Source organism: Thamnophis elegans, chromosome 4, assembly GCF_009769535.1.
Source record: "Thamnophis elegans isolate rThaEle1 chromosome 4, rThaEle1.pri, whole genome shotgun sequence".
NCBI classification, from domain to species: Eukaryota; Metazoa; Chordata; class Lepidosauria; order Squamata; family Colubridae; genus Thamnophis; species Thamnophis elegans.
In genome coordinates this window covers 68,527,027-68,547,015 of record NC_045544.1, presented here as the reverse complement: position 1 = coordinate 68,547,015, position 19,989 = coordinate 68,527,027, and the positions used below count along the sequence as shown (strand labels likewise).

Below are 19,989 nucleotides of genomic sequence, written 5' to 3'. Positions count from 1 at the left end.
AAGAAAAAGGGAGAGAGAGGCAAGAGGAAGGAGGAAGGAAGGAAGAAAGAAAAAGGGAGAGAGAGGAAAGAAGAAAAGATGGAACTAGAAAGGAAAGAAGGGAGGGAGGAAAGGGGAAGACAGGGAAAGAGCAGAAAGACAGAGAAGGTGAAGGTAGATAGGCAGAAGGAAGAAGAAGAATGAAATAGGAAGGAGGGAAGGAGAAAGGATGGAAGGAGGAAGGAACAGAAGCGAAGGGGAAGAGAGAGATAGAAAGAGCAGAAAGACAGAGAAGGTAGATAGGCAAAAGAAAGGAAGCTGAAAGAATGGAAGGAGGAAGGAAGAGAAAAAGAGGAAGGGAGTGAGTGAGGAAAGAGAGGATGGAAGGAGAAAGGAAGGAAGAGAGGGAAAGAGCAGAAGACGGATAAGGTGAAGGTAGATAAGCAAGAGGAATGAAGGAAGGAAGAAGTGAGGTGTCTCGAGGATGGGGAAAACGTTTAGTGACCAAAGTTACAATGGCATTGAAAAAAGTGACTGATGACCATTTTTCACCCTTAGCGACCGTTGCGACCATTTTTGCACACTTAGCGACCGTTGCAGCATTCTCATGGTCATGTGATCTAAATTTTGTTTGGCAACAGATTCGTATTTATGATGGTTTCAGTCCTGGGGTCATTAATCGCCTTTTGTGAGCTTTTGACAAAATATAAATTTTTTAATCAAGGCCCCCCCCCCCCCCCAATGGTGTCCCTCTTTACCAATCTGAAAGTCTGGTCACCTTAGTCTATGGAGATTCTCAGTCATTCAGGTCATGGCTGTCCCAAAGGTGTTTTTTCAAGAGGCACCTGGACTTTCTGGTTTTTTCTTTGAAGATGTTGCGCTTCTCACCCAAGACGCTCCAGAGCTGAAGAAGCTTCTTGCATGAGAAGCGAAACATCTTCAAAGAAAGAGAAAAAAAAAGTCCAGTTGCCTCTTGAGAAAAAAAAAGGCACCTTTGGTCCAATGCCCAGAGGGGGCAGCCGAGAGCAGCGATCGAAGAAAGGAAGCCGTGGCAGACGGACGCTATCTGTTTCTAACCGCACCGCGGCGGAAATGCTAGTGCTTGGCTTATGCTTCCGGGTCAAGAGGGAAATGTTTGGCCAGTCTACTACCCACGTGGGAAGAACTGGCGTGGATTTATCGTTAGCGGGAAGGATCGGAGATGTGCGCCGGCGGTTGATCGCGCATTTGGTAGATCCTAGATCCCCAGCTTCACACGTCTTCATACTTCCGGAACTGCTGCTTGGACTGGCAGTGGATTCACCCCCACCGTCTCTGCCTAGAGGTGGGCACACCAGGTAGATCTTTAATGCGCGATCCCTGAGAGAGTGGAAGCTGCATGGGTTTAGGATTGCGCTGCGCGGGCTCCCTGCAAAGGATGGGCGTCAGATTTCCCGGTCTTTCTACAGAGACTGTCGGGTGGCTGAAAGATGAGGATTGGAGACTTGTCTGATTTCCACGAGGGACTGAGCTGAGTTTTGAATTTTGAACATAAGAGCGTGTTCTCGCTTCCTTGAATTGTGGTAGAGTGCTTGCGTATTACCCTACTATACAATCTAGCGAGTATAGATTGATACATTTTGGTATGCCCCATGTGACACGTTTGATGGTGGCTTAAGGTGGGCTGTGCTGTAGCGTGTCCATTGGTCTGGTTTGGTATTACGAATCAAGACAATTGGTTCATGTTGGGCAAATCATGCATAAGGCAATATGATGTAGGGCTGCCTTTCATTAGTATAGCCTTTACTATCATTGTACATCATGTATACAACAAAATTGGTTAGTAACCAAACATTGAATAAATTATGTCCATGGCTTTATTGCTACTCAAGTGGTATAAAAATTGCAGGTAAGTTGTTTTGGTAGATAATTCATCACGCTGGTGTTCTCTTTAGTGGTCACTTATGTTTCCCATCACCCTTCTCTATCACAGCATTGGCTAGATATGATAAAAGTTTAAGACATCTTGAAGGGGCATCTGGTTAGGAAGATTGATTTAATACTTGTTGCATCTGTGGAATATTTTAATTGTTATTTTTTTTCCTCCACAGGAGTGTGAAACAATGACATCCCTTGCGCATCAGCTGAAGCGCCTTGCGCTTCCTCAGAATGATCCCAGCCTCTTATCTAGAAGTGAAGCGGCTTCATTGCTCTTTGATTGTAAAGAAGCTGCCAGTATTGACAGAGAGACTTTTTTTGCAATAGGTAAGTGTGGCTTTAAAAACATGGCCAACTACAAGGATGATCTTGGTTGCCCAGCACTCTGTAAATTTGCCACTGATGCTTCCTTTCCCTGGCTGAAATAGTTAAAAGAAAAATAAATGATGCTGTTTTTGAATGTTTTAAAAATAGCGTAAAATCACAGATTATTCTTTCTTTATGGTTAAATCAAGCACACAAATATAGTTACCAGGAATAAATAAATCATATGCACGCATATACACGCCATGTACATGCTTGTCTTGATGAAAGCATTTGTGGACTTTTGATAAAATTATTCATAAATTTCCTTTAAAGAAGAGTGAGACAAATTATGCCTTGAATTTCAAGCATTTTCCATTGTCGTGATTAGAAGATTAAGTGGGGTTCTTTAAATTTAATCTTGTTTATAATCCAAACAACGTAACAATATTAAAGAAATTACATTCTCATGGATTATTATTATTCTGCTACCCACAGAAGAAAAATAAAACGGTTACAATAGCTTATGTTATTAATGTAAGTAAGTATGTGCAACATCCATTATACTCTTTTAATATTATCACTAATGTAAATCTTTTTTTTCTGTGTAATTAGTTACTGTTAATTTTTGTCTAATTAGTTACTTAAGTCCTGCCAAGCATGCTTCATATATCTGAAGAGTATATTCAATAATATTGTATTCTGTAAATAGTTCATAATAAATTTGTGGTCTACAAATGATTGAAAAATGCTTGGTTTTCAGAGAAGATGAGTAACATGTAGTAAGTTTAATAAATGAGTTAATGTTTAATGTATGAGCTAAACATAGGTAAGTTCTTAGTAAATTTAAATTATTAATTGAGTATAATAGTAGTTTGGATAGCTCTGTAATGGTTCTGTGTTTTGATAATTAAAATAGGAACTGATTTGTAAGCTTGGTTATGTCAGCCTTCTTTAAGTTTATGCGTTAGAATTACTGTTTGTCATCCACACAACTTCATTTTCAAGAAAGTCAGAATAAAAAAAAATTATATTGTCTGCACTACCTTTAAAAACCCCTCTATTAATTGGTAAAACTATTTCTGACAACTTTCACAGGGTGCACTGGCTTGGAAGAGCTGATTGGGATTGACCCGTCCTTTCAGATATTTGAGACAACACTTTTCAGTCAAATATCTAAAGGTTTGGAACGCAGTGTCCAAACTAAAGCAATAAACCAGCAACTCGATGAAAATATTTCATTGTTCCTGATTCACTTGTCTCCATATTTCATGCTTAAGCCTGCACAGAAATGTCTTGAGTGGCTGATTCACAGGTAATTCATTCATACGTCTCTGATATCTTACTGCTTGTTGTGTGGATGTCCTTAGATTCAAGCCCCTCCAAGCATTCTTAGGATGTGTTACTTTATTAAATAGTATTTGGAAGCACTGTACACAACTATTGTATATGGCACAGTTTTGGATTTAGTAATATTTCATCATGAGGGATAGTTAAGAATAGTATTTCCTTTCTCTATCAAACCAAACTGGTTCCAATGTATTTTTCTCTTTCTCGTGTTTTTTTTCTTTTCTAATCTTTCCCTTCCGTTTATTTAATTGAAATGCTCTTGCACATAATATACTCTGAATTTCTCACCAGTGACTACCTATCTTCCTAGTTTTAATTCTCACAGGAGAAGTGGTGTCTCCTCCACTCACCAACTTTTCTCACTTCAAAAGATCAGCCAGAGCTCCAAAACTATTTTAAAGAGAAAAAGCAAAGATGAAAATTTAGCAGTTTGGTACAGGTAGTCCTGTACTGAAATTGCAACCATAATTGAGCCCAAAATTTATGTTGCTGAGAGCAAAAAGGGTTGTTAAGAGAGTTGTGACACATTTTACGTCTTGCCACATTTATTAAGTGAATTGCTGCTGTTGTTAAATTAATAACAAGGTTGTTAAGTGAATCTGGTTTCCCCATTGGCTTTGCTTGTCAGAAGATCACAAAAGGTGATCATATGACCCCAGGACACTGCAATTGTCATAAATGTGAGTCAATTCTCAAGCATCTGAATATAAATCATGTGATCATGTGACCATAGGAATGCTGCAATGATCAAAAGTGTAATTGGTCATAAGTCATTTTTTTCAATGCTGTTGTAACTTGAACAGTCTCTAAGCAAAGTATTGTAAGTTGAGAACTGCCTGCAGCATAGATTGTATCATATTACGCCCATAATTATCTGAAATGATAACTTCTTTATCTAATTCTCTGTATGTTCTGATTGTAGGTTTCATATTCATCTGTACAATCAAGACAGTTTGATTGGCTGTGTATTGCCTTACCATGCGACAAAGCTGTTTGTGCGAGTTATCCAACTTTTAAAAATTAGCGACCCAACTCATAAATGGCACTGGTTGCATCCAATTCAGGTAAAGTAGTGGAAGATAATATAAATCATCTGTATAATGCTGTCTATATCGCACAGAGTATTTCTGTGAAGCATTATTATTTGTGTATCTATCCTCTTTTCTGTATTTATTTTACTTAAATGCAAGGTATACTAGAACAAATCAATAAATTAAAAACCCATTGATTTGGATTATTCTTACAGTTTTTTGTTTTTCCTGATTTATTTTCTGCTTTATAACATCTTTTATGATTGTTAACTAGTCAATCAATAGTTTTCAAGTCAATAAAAAACATTTCAACTTTCTTGTGTTTCTAATTTGTGACTGAATTACTTATTAGTAATCATTACTGCATTTTAGCAGATTATAGCAGCATATATGCTGATACATACATGCTCTCTTTAAAATAAAATTTTATGGTAGTTATTTGAGATGAGTTACAATGAATATGTGAGCCACCCAGAGAGACCCAGTGATTGAATATGGCATGTGGAAAAAATAGCATTGGTTTTGAAAATATATGTGCTTAAATTAACTTTGAAGTTTTAAACTAAATACCACGAACTGGTTTTATCTCTGTTTTTAACATTGATTATCTAGTTCAGTTTAACAACTTCAATATATGGGGACTCCTAGAATTGTTCAACCAGCAGGCTGACTGGGGAATTCTGGGATTTGAAGGCTGCACATCTTAAGTTGCTGAGGTTGAAGAACATCTATCTATTTATCTTTTCTCTTTTGGTCTCTCTCTCTCTCTCTCTCTCTCTCTCTCTCTATCTCTATCTCTCTCTCTATCTCTATCTCTATCTATCTCTATCTATCTCTATTTATCTCTATCTCTATCTCTCCCACAGAAACCAGGAGTCCCTCTTGCACGAGGAACTTTGATTACACACTGCCACAAAAATTTGGGTTTCATGGATTTCCTATGCAACTTAGTGACTAAATCTGTAAAGGTTGGTGAATGGTTCCTATGCATGGTTGGTGTGATAACCTGCTTCTCCCTCCCTCCCTCCCCACCCCTCAACCTTTAGTTAAATAGTTGAATACTAAAAATAAAAATAAATTAGGACACAGAAATTGATTGAATGCAATAGAAATTATTGCAACTAAGTTAACCTACTAAACAAAGCTATCTTGAAAATTATTAAACTGTCCAACTACAGATATGTTTAGCCACGCCAGCATGATTCCCCCCCCCCCAATGAGGTTATTTCTCTTTTGAATTCCTAACTTTAAATACAGAAGTAACATTCTTTTATCAAACATGCAGTAATATTGCCTGTATGTATTTGTATTTCATTGGGTGCAGTTCTGTACTCCCCCCCAAATGAAAGGCCTCACATATCACCTTGTACTTCTTATGGGAGCTATATACTACTTATCTCCCTTACCCATGTGATTGTTCATTAGATTTTTATCCTGCCTGTATAGGAGCACAAGGTGGCATTCATAGTGTATTCTCCTCCATTGCCCCATAGCAGTACCCTTTTTTTGGTAGATTGGCTGACAGATAATGCCTGGCCCAAGTCACCTAATGAACTTCCCCAGCTAAGGTAGACTATAACTTGCACTTTTTGTTCACCATTGTTCAACATTCACAATCATGTTCACCATTACACCACACTGGTGGAACAACTCAAAGTGGGAATAGATAAAACATATTGTATTTATAAAAATGTGTGGTTTGATCGACCTTCCTTCCTGCCCCTCCCTCCCTTCCTTCTATCCCTCCTTCCCTTCCTATTATTTACACTATCCTTATCCCAAATGTATTTTTTTCTTTCCTCCAGGTCTTTTCACAATACCCAGAGAGTTCATCAGAGATGAGAGTCCTGCTGACTTTTTATGCTTCTACAGTTGTATCTGCTCTTGGGGCTGTAGCAAATGTCACAGACATTCTTGTCTCCAGATTGCTTCCATATATCCAAAAGGTACCTGATCACTCAGCTGTCATTATACATTCTGCTTATAAGTTAAATAAAGTAAGACAATGCAATAAAGGTGTATTTCCCAATTTTGAACAGTTTAGCTACTCTCCTAGTCTATCCTAATTTGGCCTTTTGATCTATACCCAAGAGATTTTCGATAACGAATAAAGCAACAATAGATGTATTTCTGAAAATCCTGGGCCTTCCCCATTATCTAGTGCTATTTGTGTAGATCTAAATCAGGGGTATCAAATTCACGTTGTCAAGGCAGCATCACATGTCGTATTGGGACTTTTTTCCCTTTCACTAAACCAGGTGTGGGTGTGGCCAGCATGTGATTCATCCAGGCCATAGGCCGGGAGTTTGACATCCCTGATCTAAACCTTTTATGACATGCTGTGCTATATTCCTTTCAAAGCCCTCATACTTACATCATCAAATATATTTTTACTCCTTTTCCTTACTACAGGGTTTGAAATCATCCTTGGTGGACTTCAGAGCTGCAACGTATATGATCATATGTCAGTTAACTGTGAAGGTGACAATGGAACAATCACTGGTTCGTTCCTTGATGTTGCTGATTAGTAAGACTTTGACCAAAACACACTCTCTTGTCAAAGACGGGCTTTGCTGCTTGATAGTTCTTCTACAGAGCCAGAAGGAAGAAGGACTTGGGAAAAAGTAAGGAAAATAAATGTTGGGGGGGGGGGGTTGAGGGAGGGTTGCATGTGTTTTTCTATCATCAGCAAGTGAAGTGTTTTTTTAAAAAAAATTCTATTTGGTGCAATTAGTTTGTTTTTCTGTGCTTGTATTCTTTGCTTAAAACGCAATTGGTTTTCTCTATTAATGGGGTTTACAGATAAAATCAAAAGGTAAATTATGGATACATTTGAGGCTTAGCACTAAGGATATTTAATACAAAATTCAGCTTTTGATGTTCTTAACATGTATTTCATTATTGAACTTATGGAAGCACTTTCACGTGTTATTTGTAAAGTTTATTCTAGAAACTCTTAAGGCATCTTGGGGTATTTGTGGAAGGATTCATTCCTTAACATCAGGGGTCTCCAACCTTGGCCACTTTAAGACATGTGGACTTCAACTCCCAGAATTCCTCAGCCGCTGCTGAGGAATTCTGGGAGTTGAAGTCCACAAGTCTTAAAGTGGCCAAGGTTGGAGACCCCTGCTTAACATCATTTCTTTTAAGAAACTCACGGCCAGCTTTGCTGTTTGGGAGGTCCTGTTAACTACTTTTACTGTGTTTTTTATACAGGCCATATGTTCATCTGTGTAATGTACCCAATCTGATTGCCATTCTTCATGAAATCTCAGCAGTTCACGATGTCAGTCCAATTTTACATTATCTGCTGCCCCATCTAGTTCATTCAGCTATTTATGGAAAAGCAGGTATATTCATCTGTGCTCCATCTTTTCACTTATGCATCTCTTCCTTGTATACATAAAGCATATAAAATCCTGCATGACACGGAGAAGGAAGAGAAAAGGGCATTTTTCTCCATTTCTCAAAATACTGAAGACTGAAACTCAATGGAAGATTTAATATAAGCAGAAGTCTGTAGATAATTAACTTCAGGAATTTATTGCCATAGATGGTAATACAATGATGGCCACGAACTCAGATGGCTTTTAAAAAAATGGATAAATTCACAGAGGACAGGCTGGTCAAGGGCTACTTGTTTTGTAGATTCAGTGTTAATTACAAGTGGAAGAGTGCATCTTCAAAATATGAACTGCAGTTAAATGAGATGGTGTTAATGATAGGTCTCTGACTCCTGCTGACAAAAATTCCAGAGCTATCTGACTGGTAATTCTGGAATACAAAATGTTGGATGAGCCTTGGCTTGGTCCAACAGGACTATTGTTGGGTTCTGCTAATGAGATTTTACTATTCCTTTTAAAAGCATGATTCTTTGAAAAGGTAAGAACAAAGTAAGGGGCATGTTAGCTTTATATCATCCAACCTCAGATAACACAGGAAAGAAAGAGTTACATTCTGCTATAATAAATGGGGTAAGGTTGAATCAGAAAGATTCAGTGGCAGTCATTATTTTCTTTATGGCATCTACTTGTTTTCAGAGATGGAAGAAGGATCCAACACAATTGATAATCAAATCTACATTAAACATCTAGAAACTATACTTACAACTATACCGCTGGAAAAAGATTTGGATCATTTATTGGCTTGGTAAGCTACAGTCTTAATCTATGGTTTCATATCCCTGGTTTTCATGTCACAATTTAATTTGTCAGATATTAATTTTTCATATTCTTTGAAAAAGTTGTGAAAAACAATATTAGTTCTATGTAAAGAAATAATTGTTTCCCTTTTTTCCAATTTCAGTAAGTTTCTGGAGGATTATATTTCCTATGGTGTAAAGAATGGTTCTGAAATTAATAAAGCTGAAATTAATAAAGAAGTACTTCCTCTAATCAGACTTTTTGAAAGAAAGTAAGTAAAACAAAATAAAACAGACATATGTATTTGATAAAGTCATAACATTGGTACTAGAATTAATGTGTGACTTTTTAATCTAGAAGTATAAATCTGTACTGTTTAGATTTTATTCCACACTCTTACTGGGGATGGAAATAAAATATTTATACAAAGACTATATAGATCAAAATTAACCTTTATTAAAGAAGATAATATTAAAAGAGATCAAAATAGAGGTGAAGCCAACCAATTAATGCTTTATTCCCAAGTCATTTCAGGCCTGTCCAGATGATACATACCGCTGCTTCAGCTTTCTTGGGTAAAACAGATTTTGCTCCATTGTGAAGAATGAACAGAATCTAGAAATAGAAAGTCAAATCTAGTCTGACCTCTCCAGCAAGTCTGTCACCACTTTGATCCCTGAGAGCAAAGCCAAAGTCACATTGATTTCTCAGCGATTGTTTTAAAAAAATAATCTGCATGATTTTTAATATTTTAATATGTTTTTCCTATTTCTTTTATAACATGTAAACTTCCCAAAGTCACCTTATAGGAAAGGTGGGTATCATAAAAATTTAATAAATAAAATAAATAAAATTTCTCAGCTCCTCAGATCACCCCATCAAGCCTCAACCAACCTCAGCTGTTACGCTGATCAAGGCCGATTAAAATAAAATAAAACTTCAGGGCAAGATGCAAGATAGTACTTTAGTCAAGTTGCCCAGGGGAATATGAAACACTTGACACAACTCAAAACCATAGCATTCTGTTCCACTTTCAAAGGAAATTTCAGTAGAATTCTTGCTCTGGTTTGAAGTATTTTTGCACATCCAGGTGATCCACCCATTTCAAAGCCAACTTCAGAGGTAAATCAAGGTAGGCTATGGAGTTTGAGTTTCAGTCATCTTATTCAGAAGGGTAAAAAAATTACATTTGAGGCTTCTATTTACATTGTGAGCTACCTCACACCAATTTCAGTACTAGTCAGATGAAGGAACACATATAGAATGTTACTCTGCTGCTGAAAACCAGGTTCAGAACTATTGTATCCAGACTTCCATGTAAGGGTCCAATTATGGAACATAATATTTGGCCTACCTTTTTGCCTTTTTAGTGGATTATTGTTTAATTTATGGTTTCCTTCTTAATGTCACCCAAATTCTCAGAAACTGGGCTATGTAAATAAACATATAAACAAATGAACAATACAATGAGAATTAGAAGGTAGGCTCAAATCCCTTATATTTTTCTTGAATTCATACAACTTCTCATTTTTTATTTATTTAAAAATAAATCAATATCCTGATAGTAACTTCATAGTAACTTAACAACAAAAATTGAAAGAAATATTGCATACAAAATAGTTGAAAAAATTAAAACGCAAAATCAATATTAAAATACAAGAGGTGTCTTCTAGTAATAATTCCAAGTTAGCAAGTTAAAATTTATTTGGTACCAAACCATAACAATTATCAATAGCTTCACAGCTCTCCTAATCAGGAAGTTTTTAGAGCTTCAGAATTAGAGTGTCACACAGACTTCTAAGACAGGGGTTCCCAACCCACCAGTCTATGGACCAGTACCTCTGTGTGGCATGCCAGAAAGCAGGCAGCACACAAAACCATGCTCCCTCCAGCCTGCAGAAAAACTTCTCTCCATGGAACTGGTCCCTGGTGCCCAAAAGGTTGGGAACCACTGATCTAAGGAATGAAGAAAGAAGGAACTGAATGTTGTGTTTTTTCCAGTTTCTATCAGGCACTTCTTTTTCTAGGTCAAACCTTTGCTTTTTGATCTCTTAAATCCATATAACTCTCTTCACTGAGTTTGTTTTTATTAATAGTCTGAAAGCAGCTTTATCTTTCCTGAAATATGTAATGAAAGTTCCCTGAGAACAAAAATTAGCAGTTTGGCATTTTCAAGATTTCCAAAAATATTCTCAACGGCTTTCTCTGGCTGCTGAGAACTTCTACAAGAAAACCAACTTCTTGCACAGTGTTGGTAATCTTGTACCAAATATGTAATTGTTTATTTTTAATCCCATGTTTAGTCTTTTCACAAATGACTCAAGACATTTATTTATAAGTCTTAGGAATTTGTGTACACAAAATGTATTTATTCATCAAATTTATGTGGCCAGCCATCTCATGAAAAAGTGACTCTGGGTAGCATATACCAGACATAAAACAAGTCTTTGAAATAATATATAAAGAAGCATGCTTGGTTTTCCCAGAGTTCCATATGGATTCTTTTCTTTGCCTACCGCAGGTACTCTAGAACGCTAGATTTGGTACTGGAGAAATATCTGAAGAACATCAGAGATCAGAAGGAGCAAGATCTTTTCCACCAATTCATTTCTCTTTCAGTGAGCGGTGGTAAATACCAGGTAAGTCAATCCTAAGACTAATAATTAAGATTTCTTCTTTTTAATTTGTTGACACTTCGGCATTAAGACCAGTTAGAGCATTTCCTAAAATAATTTAATCATGGACTTTTCTCTTAACGGTATTGACAAAAAAATGACCTTGTGATACATTTACTGCCATTCTTAACAGAACAACAGTTTGTTGTCGAGATGTGGTAATGTGAACTTTTTTTAAAAAAAGTAATACCATCTAATTTGCATCCAATGGCTATAAAAAGACTGCTCTTAACGGCATATAAATCACTGATAGACAAAGTTACCGCCAAAAGTTTATCAAGAATTGCCACACCTTCAAGTTGGCATGCTTGAATAAGTACTCTGTAATCTAGTATCAGGTTTCAGCATTTTAGCATATTTTCCCCTTTATGTATGAATTGGAAAAGAAAGTTTTAAAAAACCCAAAGCAATACATGGTCCATAAATCACCTTAAAATAGTTAAAACAACTTTTCCTGACATCTTTTGAAGTGATTAATTATAGTTCCTGATTCATTTAAGGGAAATTCTATTTAATGGCTTTATCCTGGCTTGTATGCAGCCCGACCCCATGTAAAGTGAAAGAGCATAATAAAGAATATAAACTGGCAGCAAATTATGGTACAGCTAAGCAGTATACTTGCTATTTTCCCCCTGAAATATGTCTGTGTGTTGATATATAGTTGCATGTTTATCTATAGAAAATGACTAAGAAATAAGCTCCCTGATCTTTCAGGGGAGCAGAAGTAGAACTGCAGCCTGATTGATTATACTTTGTATTCCTAGTTTCTAGAAGATTCAAATACCTCTCTGCTCCTTAGTTTGAATCATTCACAGCCAGCAGTGAGAGTCCTGGCTGTTCAACATTTGAAAGAAATAATTGAAACATCAAAGGTTGGTTGTCTTGTTTGGTTCTTAATTAAGGTTTTTTTTTCTGAACGTTTAATATGCTTTCTAATCAGAAGGCCTCTGTTACTAGCAGTGAGAAAAATAGGGATATTGGGAGCAGGGTTGCCCAAGTTGCATACGTTTTGAGGGCCACACCAGGTTTTGGAAGTCATATCAAGGACTGCACTTTGGTAAAGCCAAGTCATATTTTCAGATGTTTTTGTCAGATTTTTTAAAGAGTAAAATAGATACCTTTCAAAGCAAATGTAAGATTTATAATTTTCATTTTGCCCCTATGCACTCTGGAGGAACTCTTGAAGCCATATATGGCCTCCAAGTTGTCGTTTTTGTACCTCTTCTTTATAGTAATCCAAAGCAAATTCTCAATCCTTTTCTGTCGAATCTAAACTGTACATTCCATTACATAGCTGTTTGTACAGCATTGTTAAATTTCCACTGACTTCATGTTGACTAAATAAAAGATGTGGCGAAGTTCTACCTAATGAACCCAAACAAATCAGAACTCTGAGACTGGAACCTTCCTCAAAGGACTTCTTTATTGGGTACATCATATTGGCATGATGAAATGTAAAACCAACTCTAAATATTCCCCACAATTTCAGTATAATTAAAATGATCCCCTCCCCAAATGTCACCAGTCACATTGTCTAATTAAGTTAATTGATGGGATTCTTAGGTACTCCCCCTCCTCCTTCATCTGACACCTGTGGAGATGACCTTGGTTCCCACAAGATATTTCTGTGTTGTTCCCTTTAAGACATTCAGGACTCTTCTATACCCCCTGCACACTGTGTGCCAACTGAGAAACAAAAAAATAGCTTTGGATAGGTTTGGTTGACAAGATGATCTTTTATAAACTTGAACAATAATTAGAGTAGGTCACTACTACAAATGTGGTAATGTCAGAAAAACCTTTGTACTCATTTGTACTCTCCAGTTATTGTGCGCTGTATATAATGTATATCTACAAAAGTAGAAATGGGAATCTAGGACAATTTTCAGCTGTCATGTATAAGAAGGATTGACATTACCTTATTTTATTTATTTTTATCCTGTCTTCATTATTTAAAAAAAAATAACTTGAGGTGGTGAACATACCTAATACTCCCTCCTCCTATTTTCCCCACAACAACAACCCTATGAGGTAGGTCAGGCTGTGGACGAGAGTGACTGACCCAAAGTCACCCAGCCGGCTTTCATGCTTAAGATCAAATTAAAACTCAAGGTCTCCTGGTTTCTAGCCTGATGTCTTAACCACTATACCAACTAGTTTATAAATGGTTCAGCCATAATTCTTATGATTCCCAGATTCATAACTTAATGCAATGGGTGGTGATGATGATGATTTAAATAGTTTTATATGGAAACAAGTTGGATTTTTCCAGAGATGCTGAATTCATGATATTACATTTTTAATACCTTTTTAATGTTCATTTCCTTCATGATTTTTATTTTTAGGAGGGCTTTGATGACTCTTTCATACAAGAAGCAATTGTAGCACGACTCAAAGATGATAATTTAGATGTGGTTATGTCATCTCTACATACACTAGATGTAAGTGTTGATCCATTGGAAGGCCAAAAATAAGTGGTACTTTGAATGAATTTCTTCCAGAAGCTTCAGGGATAGCATTCCCTCCCATTTTATCCCTCTAAAAGTGAGATAGATTGACTGTGATAGTGTCCATTGAGTTTCCATTGCTGAATCTATGTCTAGTAATGTTGCAATATTTTGACTACTGTACCACCGTGACGGGACACCCATCTCTAAAAAAGAATTCCTAGGGTCTATCTATAATAAAATGATAGCATGTTAAAGCAGATTCCCTGCTTCTCTTCTCTGGCTGAAATTCTGTATTCTCTTACTTGGGAATAAATCCAATTGCAGTCAGAGGGAAATTGGATATGTAGAGTAGTGCTTTAAATTAGTACTGCCTGAGACAAAATCTGAGGAGAGAAAACTTGAAACCAACAGAACAGATAAGACATTTAACTTATTCTGGATAAGCAGGTTAGTTTCAATTTTACAGAGCTATAACTCTATCATCAAAGTAAGATTTTTCTAAGGGACAGAAAAATCCTTAAGGCACACAAAATCTAAAAGAGAAAGCAGAATCACTAAATCTGTTTTGATGCTAGATTCATTTATGTTATATTTTAAAAATACTTTATTTTTTTTAAATACACATATTGTGAACATTTTTGGATAGGATTCTGTATTACATTGCTCTATGTGTTCTATGCAATTTTGTGCATACAATTACCACATTATTTCTTAAATTTTATTCTAGAGTGCCTTGGTTCATTTGAATATATTTAGTGAACAAATTGGACTCAGTCTATTGTCTCTGTTTGAAAGAGCTGATCTCTCAAAGGATAAAAAATGGTAAGTGATAATTTTTACATCTTTCTGTCTCAATTTTATATTTATACCGTATTTTTTGGAGTATAAGACCCACCGGAGTATAAGACTCACCTTAATTTGGGGGGAGGAAATCAGGAATACTGTATATCTGCATTAATAAGTTCATTCATTAGATGTGCAGGAGATTTTGCAATGGTAAGCAGTTAGGTACATGATTCTTCCATATACTATGAACTGAGATTTGTGTTTTCGAGTAAAAGGTTGCCTAAAAAAATTCAAAACAAAATATGGTAATACATTGATTAAGAGATCCACTATGGAAAGAGGTAAGGTGGTACTAAACAATGGTGGTTCCCTTTGGCAGTTAATTTTAAACATCATGAAAGAACAACAAGTTGGTAGTTACTATTGCTGTCTTTGTGATGCCAGGGAAGGAGAAATATGTTAGATATACTATTCTGGGTTCCAATTTTAATAACAAGCTCCATCAGAGAGGGGAACCTTCTCTCTTTTTTCTCAAGCAGCACCATGGGGTAATAGAAGTGTTGTTACAAAAGGTACAATCAAAACGTTTAAAGTGTGTTTTTTAAAGTGCAAATCAGTGGTTGGTTGCAGGCGATACGCCTTAGTACGGGCATAGCGGAGCCTGCCCGGAACACCGGTACCATTCCGGTACGGTGCTCCAGAGGCCCCACCCATCCGCCCAAGCTCCTTACCGATCTTTAAGTCTTCTGCGCTTCTGCGCACAGCATGTACAGCACCTGTGTGACGCTCCACTTAATAACGAGCGTCGCGGAGGTGCTAAGATGCATGCATGCACTGCAGGTATCCATATGGACACCGCCTGGCCCATTCCAACAGTACCTGTTGGAATGGGATCCGGAATCCACCACTGGTGCAAATCTTGGTTATGGAGGTGTAAGCTAAACATATCCATTCCTCTTTCTTTGTACTTGCTAGGTGCAAAATCCTAGAAACAATACTATGCCTTTTAATGAAAGTAGATAATATTAAGGATAATAAAGATCTCTTCAATCAATTAGTCCTACATCTGCTACCTTTTCTGGTCATAACCAACAAAGATTTAGAATCTGCTGAAGGGAGAGTGGCAATTTGCATAACAGAGTCTGGTCTTTGTTCTCTTCATCCTTTGTTGAAAGGTTGGCCACAAGGTAAGTAATTGAATTCTTTCTGAAGCAGAGGTGGGGGACGATGGCACTTTTATGACTTGTGGACTTCAACTAATATTATGAGTAATATTATTGATATTCTTCAAAACTATATTTCCACGTTTTAGGCAACTTTTTAATACATAGTTATTCTATGGTATCATTTTTGTTGTGTATAAGTAAAAGGGTGCCCTCCATTTTTTTCACCATGAATGAATTTTAAAATCAAAGTGCATATTCTTTTGAAACCTTTCCCTCTCTGTAGCCATCAGTGGTTTCAAAAGGTTTAACCAATCTCCCGCTTTGTTTCCCATTCTGTATTTATGTTTTTATCATCCTGAAATAGTTTTCCAAGAGGTGACTAAGTCATCTAAATCAGGAGACGTACTAGGTACATCTAACGCCAAACTGCTGGACCTCTTGTCCAAGAACCTGATTGCAGAAGATTCTTCCTTCATGTCAGAAATGGTATGTGTGGAGTTTACATGTCCTGCTTATAGAATTCTCAGATCACTGGGTTTAAAGATAGTTTGACATAAGTAACATAGCAATAAAACACAGCTCCTGTATGTGTTCTTTTACATCGTGTTGGAGGAATATTTCAAATGTTGACACCCCAATTTAATAAGAAATGTTGAATTTTCATATTTCATTGATGCAAAAGAACATGCAAAATGAGTACACATGACCAAACCTTGAATCAGCTGGTTTAGTACGTTCTTAAAGTAGCATCTCTGAGATACTCATAATCCAGCCAAGCTATAATCCTGCATCTCTAATGGAAAAGAAACTTGAAGAACTGAACAGGTTTCTCTGCAAAGCATATGCTCAGGTGATTTGAACCTCGCTGCCTTTTCCCCTGTAAGATGTTTGTGGAAGTCTTCTAAGCAGGCCATGGTACAATTACGGCAAATCTTCTCACCCATCTCCCCCCAACAACTGTTGTTTAGAACAGTCCTTTGTTGATTTCAACCATTTAATCATATAGTCTTGAGATGGAAAGGTAGAGAGGATTATTTTAAGCAAGTAGTTCATTTGTGCTGAAAACAAGCTCTCCTCTCTGAACATTTCCTTTTCTAGATAAAGTTCTCTCTAAGGGAGATGGGTGATTTAGAAGTGAGAAAAGGGGAAAAATATAGAGTGCTTTGTTAAACTTTTGGACTAGAGTTTCCCATAATGGGGAAATTGTTGTTGTTTTGTAGCAGAACACATTTCAAGATTAACTTTCAGATTCTTTGGTATCCCTAAAGAGACCCATGCTCAAAACATAAGAAAGGGGCTGTTTGCCAAAATAGAGAGTATTGAATTACATTATCCTACAATCTAACCTGGCAGACAACAGCTTTGCATACTGACCATGTAGTCTATATTTTCATATAGTGTATTTAAAAATAAAGACACAGAAAAGCAAAATGTTTGCAGAATGTTAGGCAGTTGTCAAAATAATCCATTTCTCAAAAGATTAATTCTCCTTGGAGGTGGAAGGTTTCATCAATATTACTCTTGTGATTCTCCTTCAGGTGGAAGGTTTCATCAGTCTTATTGAAAATGAATCTCTTACTGGAAAACAGAAGCTAACAGGCCACATTTTAAGTTTCGTCCTTGTCCAGTCGTGTTGTAGTTGCTCCCAAATGGGAGATCGTCATTTATTCCTGGCTTTAAGGATCTTCCATTTTTTGAGTAAAAAAATGGACAGATTTAAAGACAACTGCCCTTCAGAGGAGGTGAGAAATTTTAATTTTAATATTGCAGCTTCAGTCAGAAGCACCCTTTTGACCCATTCAACTCTAGATTTGTGTATATACTGAGTTCACTTCCGCTGATTTAGGAGAGAGATTGCATGATACAAGTAGGGAACCCTGGCTCCTGCAATTTTCAAAACATGTTAAAGAGATGAGATGATGTTAAAGGTCAGAAAGACAATTATAGAAAGTAGATTGTAGTGACAATCATTAAAAAAAAATAAGCAAGGGTACAGTAAGACTGGTGAGCTTCCTATACGTAGCAATTTATGGAAGATTAGGGGAAGCAGATATCTAAGGGCCAGGAAAGGTATTTGGTCCTCATGTTCCTTGACAATGCAATAGGTCAGAATTCTTTTTCATTTTCAGAACATTTCTACTGAGTTCCCATATGGGAATGAATCTTTCTGGGACCTGTTATCGACATATACAAACAAATTAAACATTCATACCTCGGTTGATCTTGAAGATGCCATGCTGTTCATCATTTTGTTGAGAAGTTTTATTGAAGGCTTGGTCTCTCCAAATTCCTTTTTGAAAGGTATTTATTTTTTATTGCAGGAAAAGTGAGATTTGAAAAATTCACAATGTGGATGCTTTGCTTGTTTGAAGTAGTATTTGCTTATTTCTTGCAATTCTTAAACTTGATCCCAAAACTAATCAGTCTTTCTCAGTTTTAACCTGAAGAAAGCATTTGATCTGGTTTAGCTTAGTTTCAGAAAATGTTTTTGCTACAGTCCCTCATTGCCAATCTTTGCATTTCTACAGATGAGGTCTGGTGGAATCCTGAAATTTTAAATGCAGACAGTAAAGATTATTTGCACCTGCTGTTGGGACTGTTTGACATTGTTGTCCGTGGAGCAAGTGAGGGGTTCTGTGCTGGTCATTTTCGGGCAATGATGCGACTTCTGTTTGAGGTACGTTTTTCATACATAAACATAAATACGTCCAACAAGAGGAAATTATTATCTTGATTTAGGCAATTGTGAATAGCTTGTTGAAATTTTACAATGAGATTGCATTATGGGGTCCATTGAAGTGAAATGTGGGTGTGTCTCTTTTCAAAGCCACCAAATAAAAGGTAAATGGGCTTTCCAAAACGTATGTATGAATTGTTTCCTTTTTATCGTTATCTGAAGGTACATTTGAAAGGACCAGAGCATCAATTTAGATTTCTCTCCGTTATATGGACTTACAACTACAACTTGTGCAATCAGCTGAATTTTGTGATGGATGCTGTGCTGCAAACTCAGGCATTGTACATAGGATGTGTCATGCTCGAATCGCAACCCAAGCAGAAAAAAAGGCAATTGGTGTCAACTGCATCTCCAGGTACCTTGTGATGGCCTTTGGGATATTTCCCTCTAGTTATTGCAGCATTAATCAATTATGGGCTTTATAAGCTCTCCGGAGTAATTAGGGGGAAATTAGCACTAACTTCTTTCCTGTCTTTCCAGTTATCTACCCTTATAAGAAGTTTTAGATTATTTGGAATGAAGTTTACTTACATCTATTATTATATTGAATTGTGGAGGGTGGGAGGGAAGGAAGGACTATTTTCTCTTCAGGACTTTTGCATTCTATTTTCAGGTTATAATCACACTTAAATAGAGGCTTTTAACCATCTTTTAACTTACAGACTCTTTGAAGTCTTTACTAACTATACTCACTTAACTCCAGAGATTGCTCATAAAAATAAATAACTGCACAGGTTTTTAATTTTGAGGCTTTTAGCTGTTTCAAAGGATTATAAAAGTTTGAATTAGAAAATAGTGAAGACCTTCTCAGTGGGCTCAGAATTTGCAAGCCTGAGAATCCATATCTTCTTGGTGGCTAGACAGAGTAGACAGATTGCTCCTCTCCAGTAAAACAATAAAGTTGTTTCTCGGGGTGGGAGTTTTCATTCTGCATAGTTAATAAATCTAAGTTTATTTGGAACTTGGTTAAAGTAATAACTCTTCTCCCTGCTTGCACTTTCCAGTGATTGTATCTCTCTTGATCAATTTGGGAAGTCCTGTAAGCGAAGTCCGAAGAGCTTCTCTCAAATGCCTTCATTCCTTAAGTGGAGTAGAAGAATCCATATTTCATCCTGTGCTTCAGAGTTTCACGAAGAAAGCTGAGGAAATAATGTCTGATTCAACTTACGTTACCCAGGTAAGCATAGAAGAATGATGTTGCCTGCTTTGAATTTGCAATTCTGTATATTTGTGCCCTTCTGGTGAATCAGACACTCGGAGCTCTTCTCCTGGTCTGTTGGAGTCCACATCATTGAAGGAAGTGTTGGTCAGAGACTAGGAAGCATCTTCTCCTCAGGAGCCCATCTTCTACTTACTTTGAGGAGGTTGTAAATTATCATGACCTGTGGACCAAGGTGAACAAATTATTTTGCTTTGTTGGTCTTTCTTGCAAATGACCAGTGGGGAATTGGAG

At 36.8% G+C, this 19,989-nt stretch overlaps 1 protein-coding gene across 2 annotated transcripts in view; it reads left to right on the top strand.

The window, feature by feature from the left end:
* The first annotated feature begins 1,113 nt into the window (after positions 1-1,113).
* HEATR1 (HEAT repeat containing 1) overlaps positions 1,114-19,989 on the top strand; it is a 41,336-nt gene continuing 22,460 nt past the window's right edge. Inside the window, exons 1-21 of one of the 2 annotated variants that reach the window (XM_032215296.1) lie at positions 1,114-1,303; positions 2,070-2,223; positions 3,298-3,514; positions 4,472-4,613; positions 5,447-5,548; positions 6,386-6,526; positions 6,993-7,204; positions 7,797-7,930; positions 8,621-8,729; positions 8,886-8,993; positions 11,244-11,361; positions 12,162-12,269; positions 13,743-13,838; positions 14,575-14,669; positions 15,609-15,820; positions 16,164-16,285; positions 17,338-17,541; positions 17,929-18,100; positions 18,328-18,476; positions 18,699-18,891; positions 19,541-19,713. In XM_032215296.1, the coding sequence (XP_032071187.1) occupies positions 2,082-2,223; positions 3,298-3,514; positions 4,472-4,613; positions 5,447-5,548; positions 6,386-6,526; positions 6,993-7,204; positions 7,797-7,930; positions 8,621-8,729; positions 8,886-8,993; positions 11,244-11,361; positions 12,162-12,269; positions 13,743-13,838; positions 14,575-14,669; positions 15,609-15,820; positions 16,164-16,285; positions 17,338-17,541; positions 17,929-18,100; positions 18,328-18,476; positions 18,699-18,891; positions 19,541-19,713 (2,949 nt within the window). In that variant the 5' untranslated portion in view covers positions 1,114-1,303; positions 2,070-2,081. Of the gene's footprint in view, positions 1,317-2,069; positions 2,224-3,297; positions 3,515-4,471; positions 4,614-5,446; positions 5,549-6,385; positions 6,527-6,992; positions 7,205-7,796; positions 7,931-8,620; positions 8,730-8,885; positions 8,994-11,243; positions 11,362-12,161; positions 12,270-13,742; positions 13,839-14,574; positions 14,670-15,608; positions 15,821-16,163; positions 16,286-17,337; positions 17,542-17,928; positions 18,101-18,327; positions 18,477-18,698; positions 18,892-19,540; positions 19,714-19,989 lie in introns of both variants that reach the window. The other variant, XM_032215295.1, reaches the window with a different exon arrangement.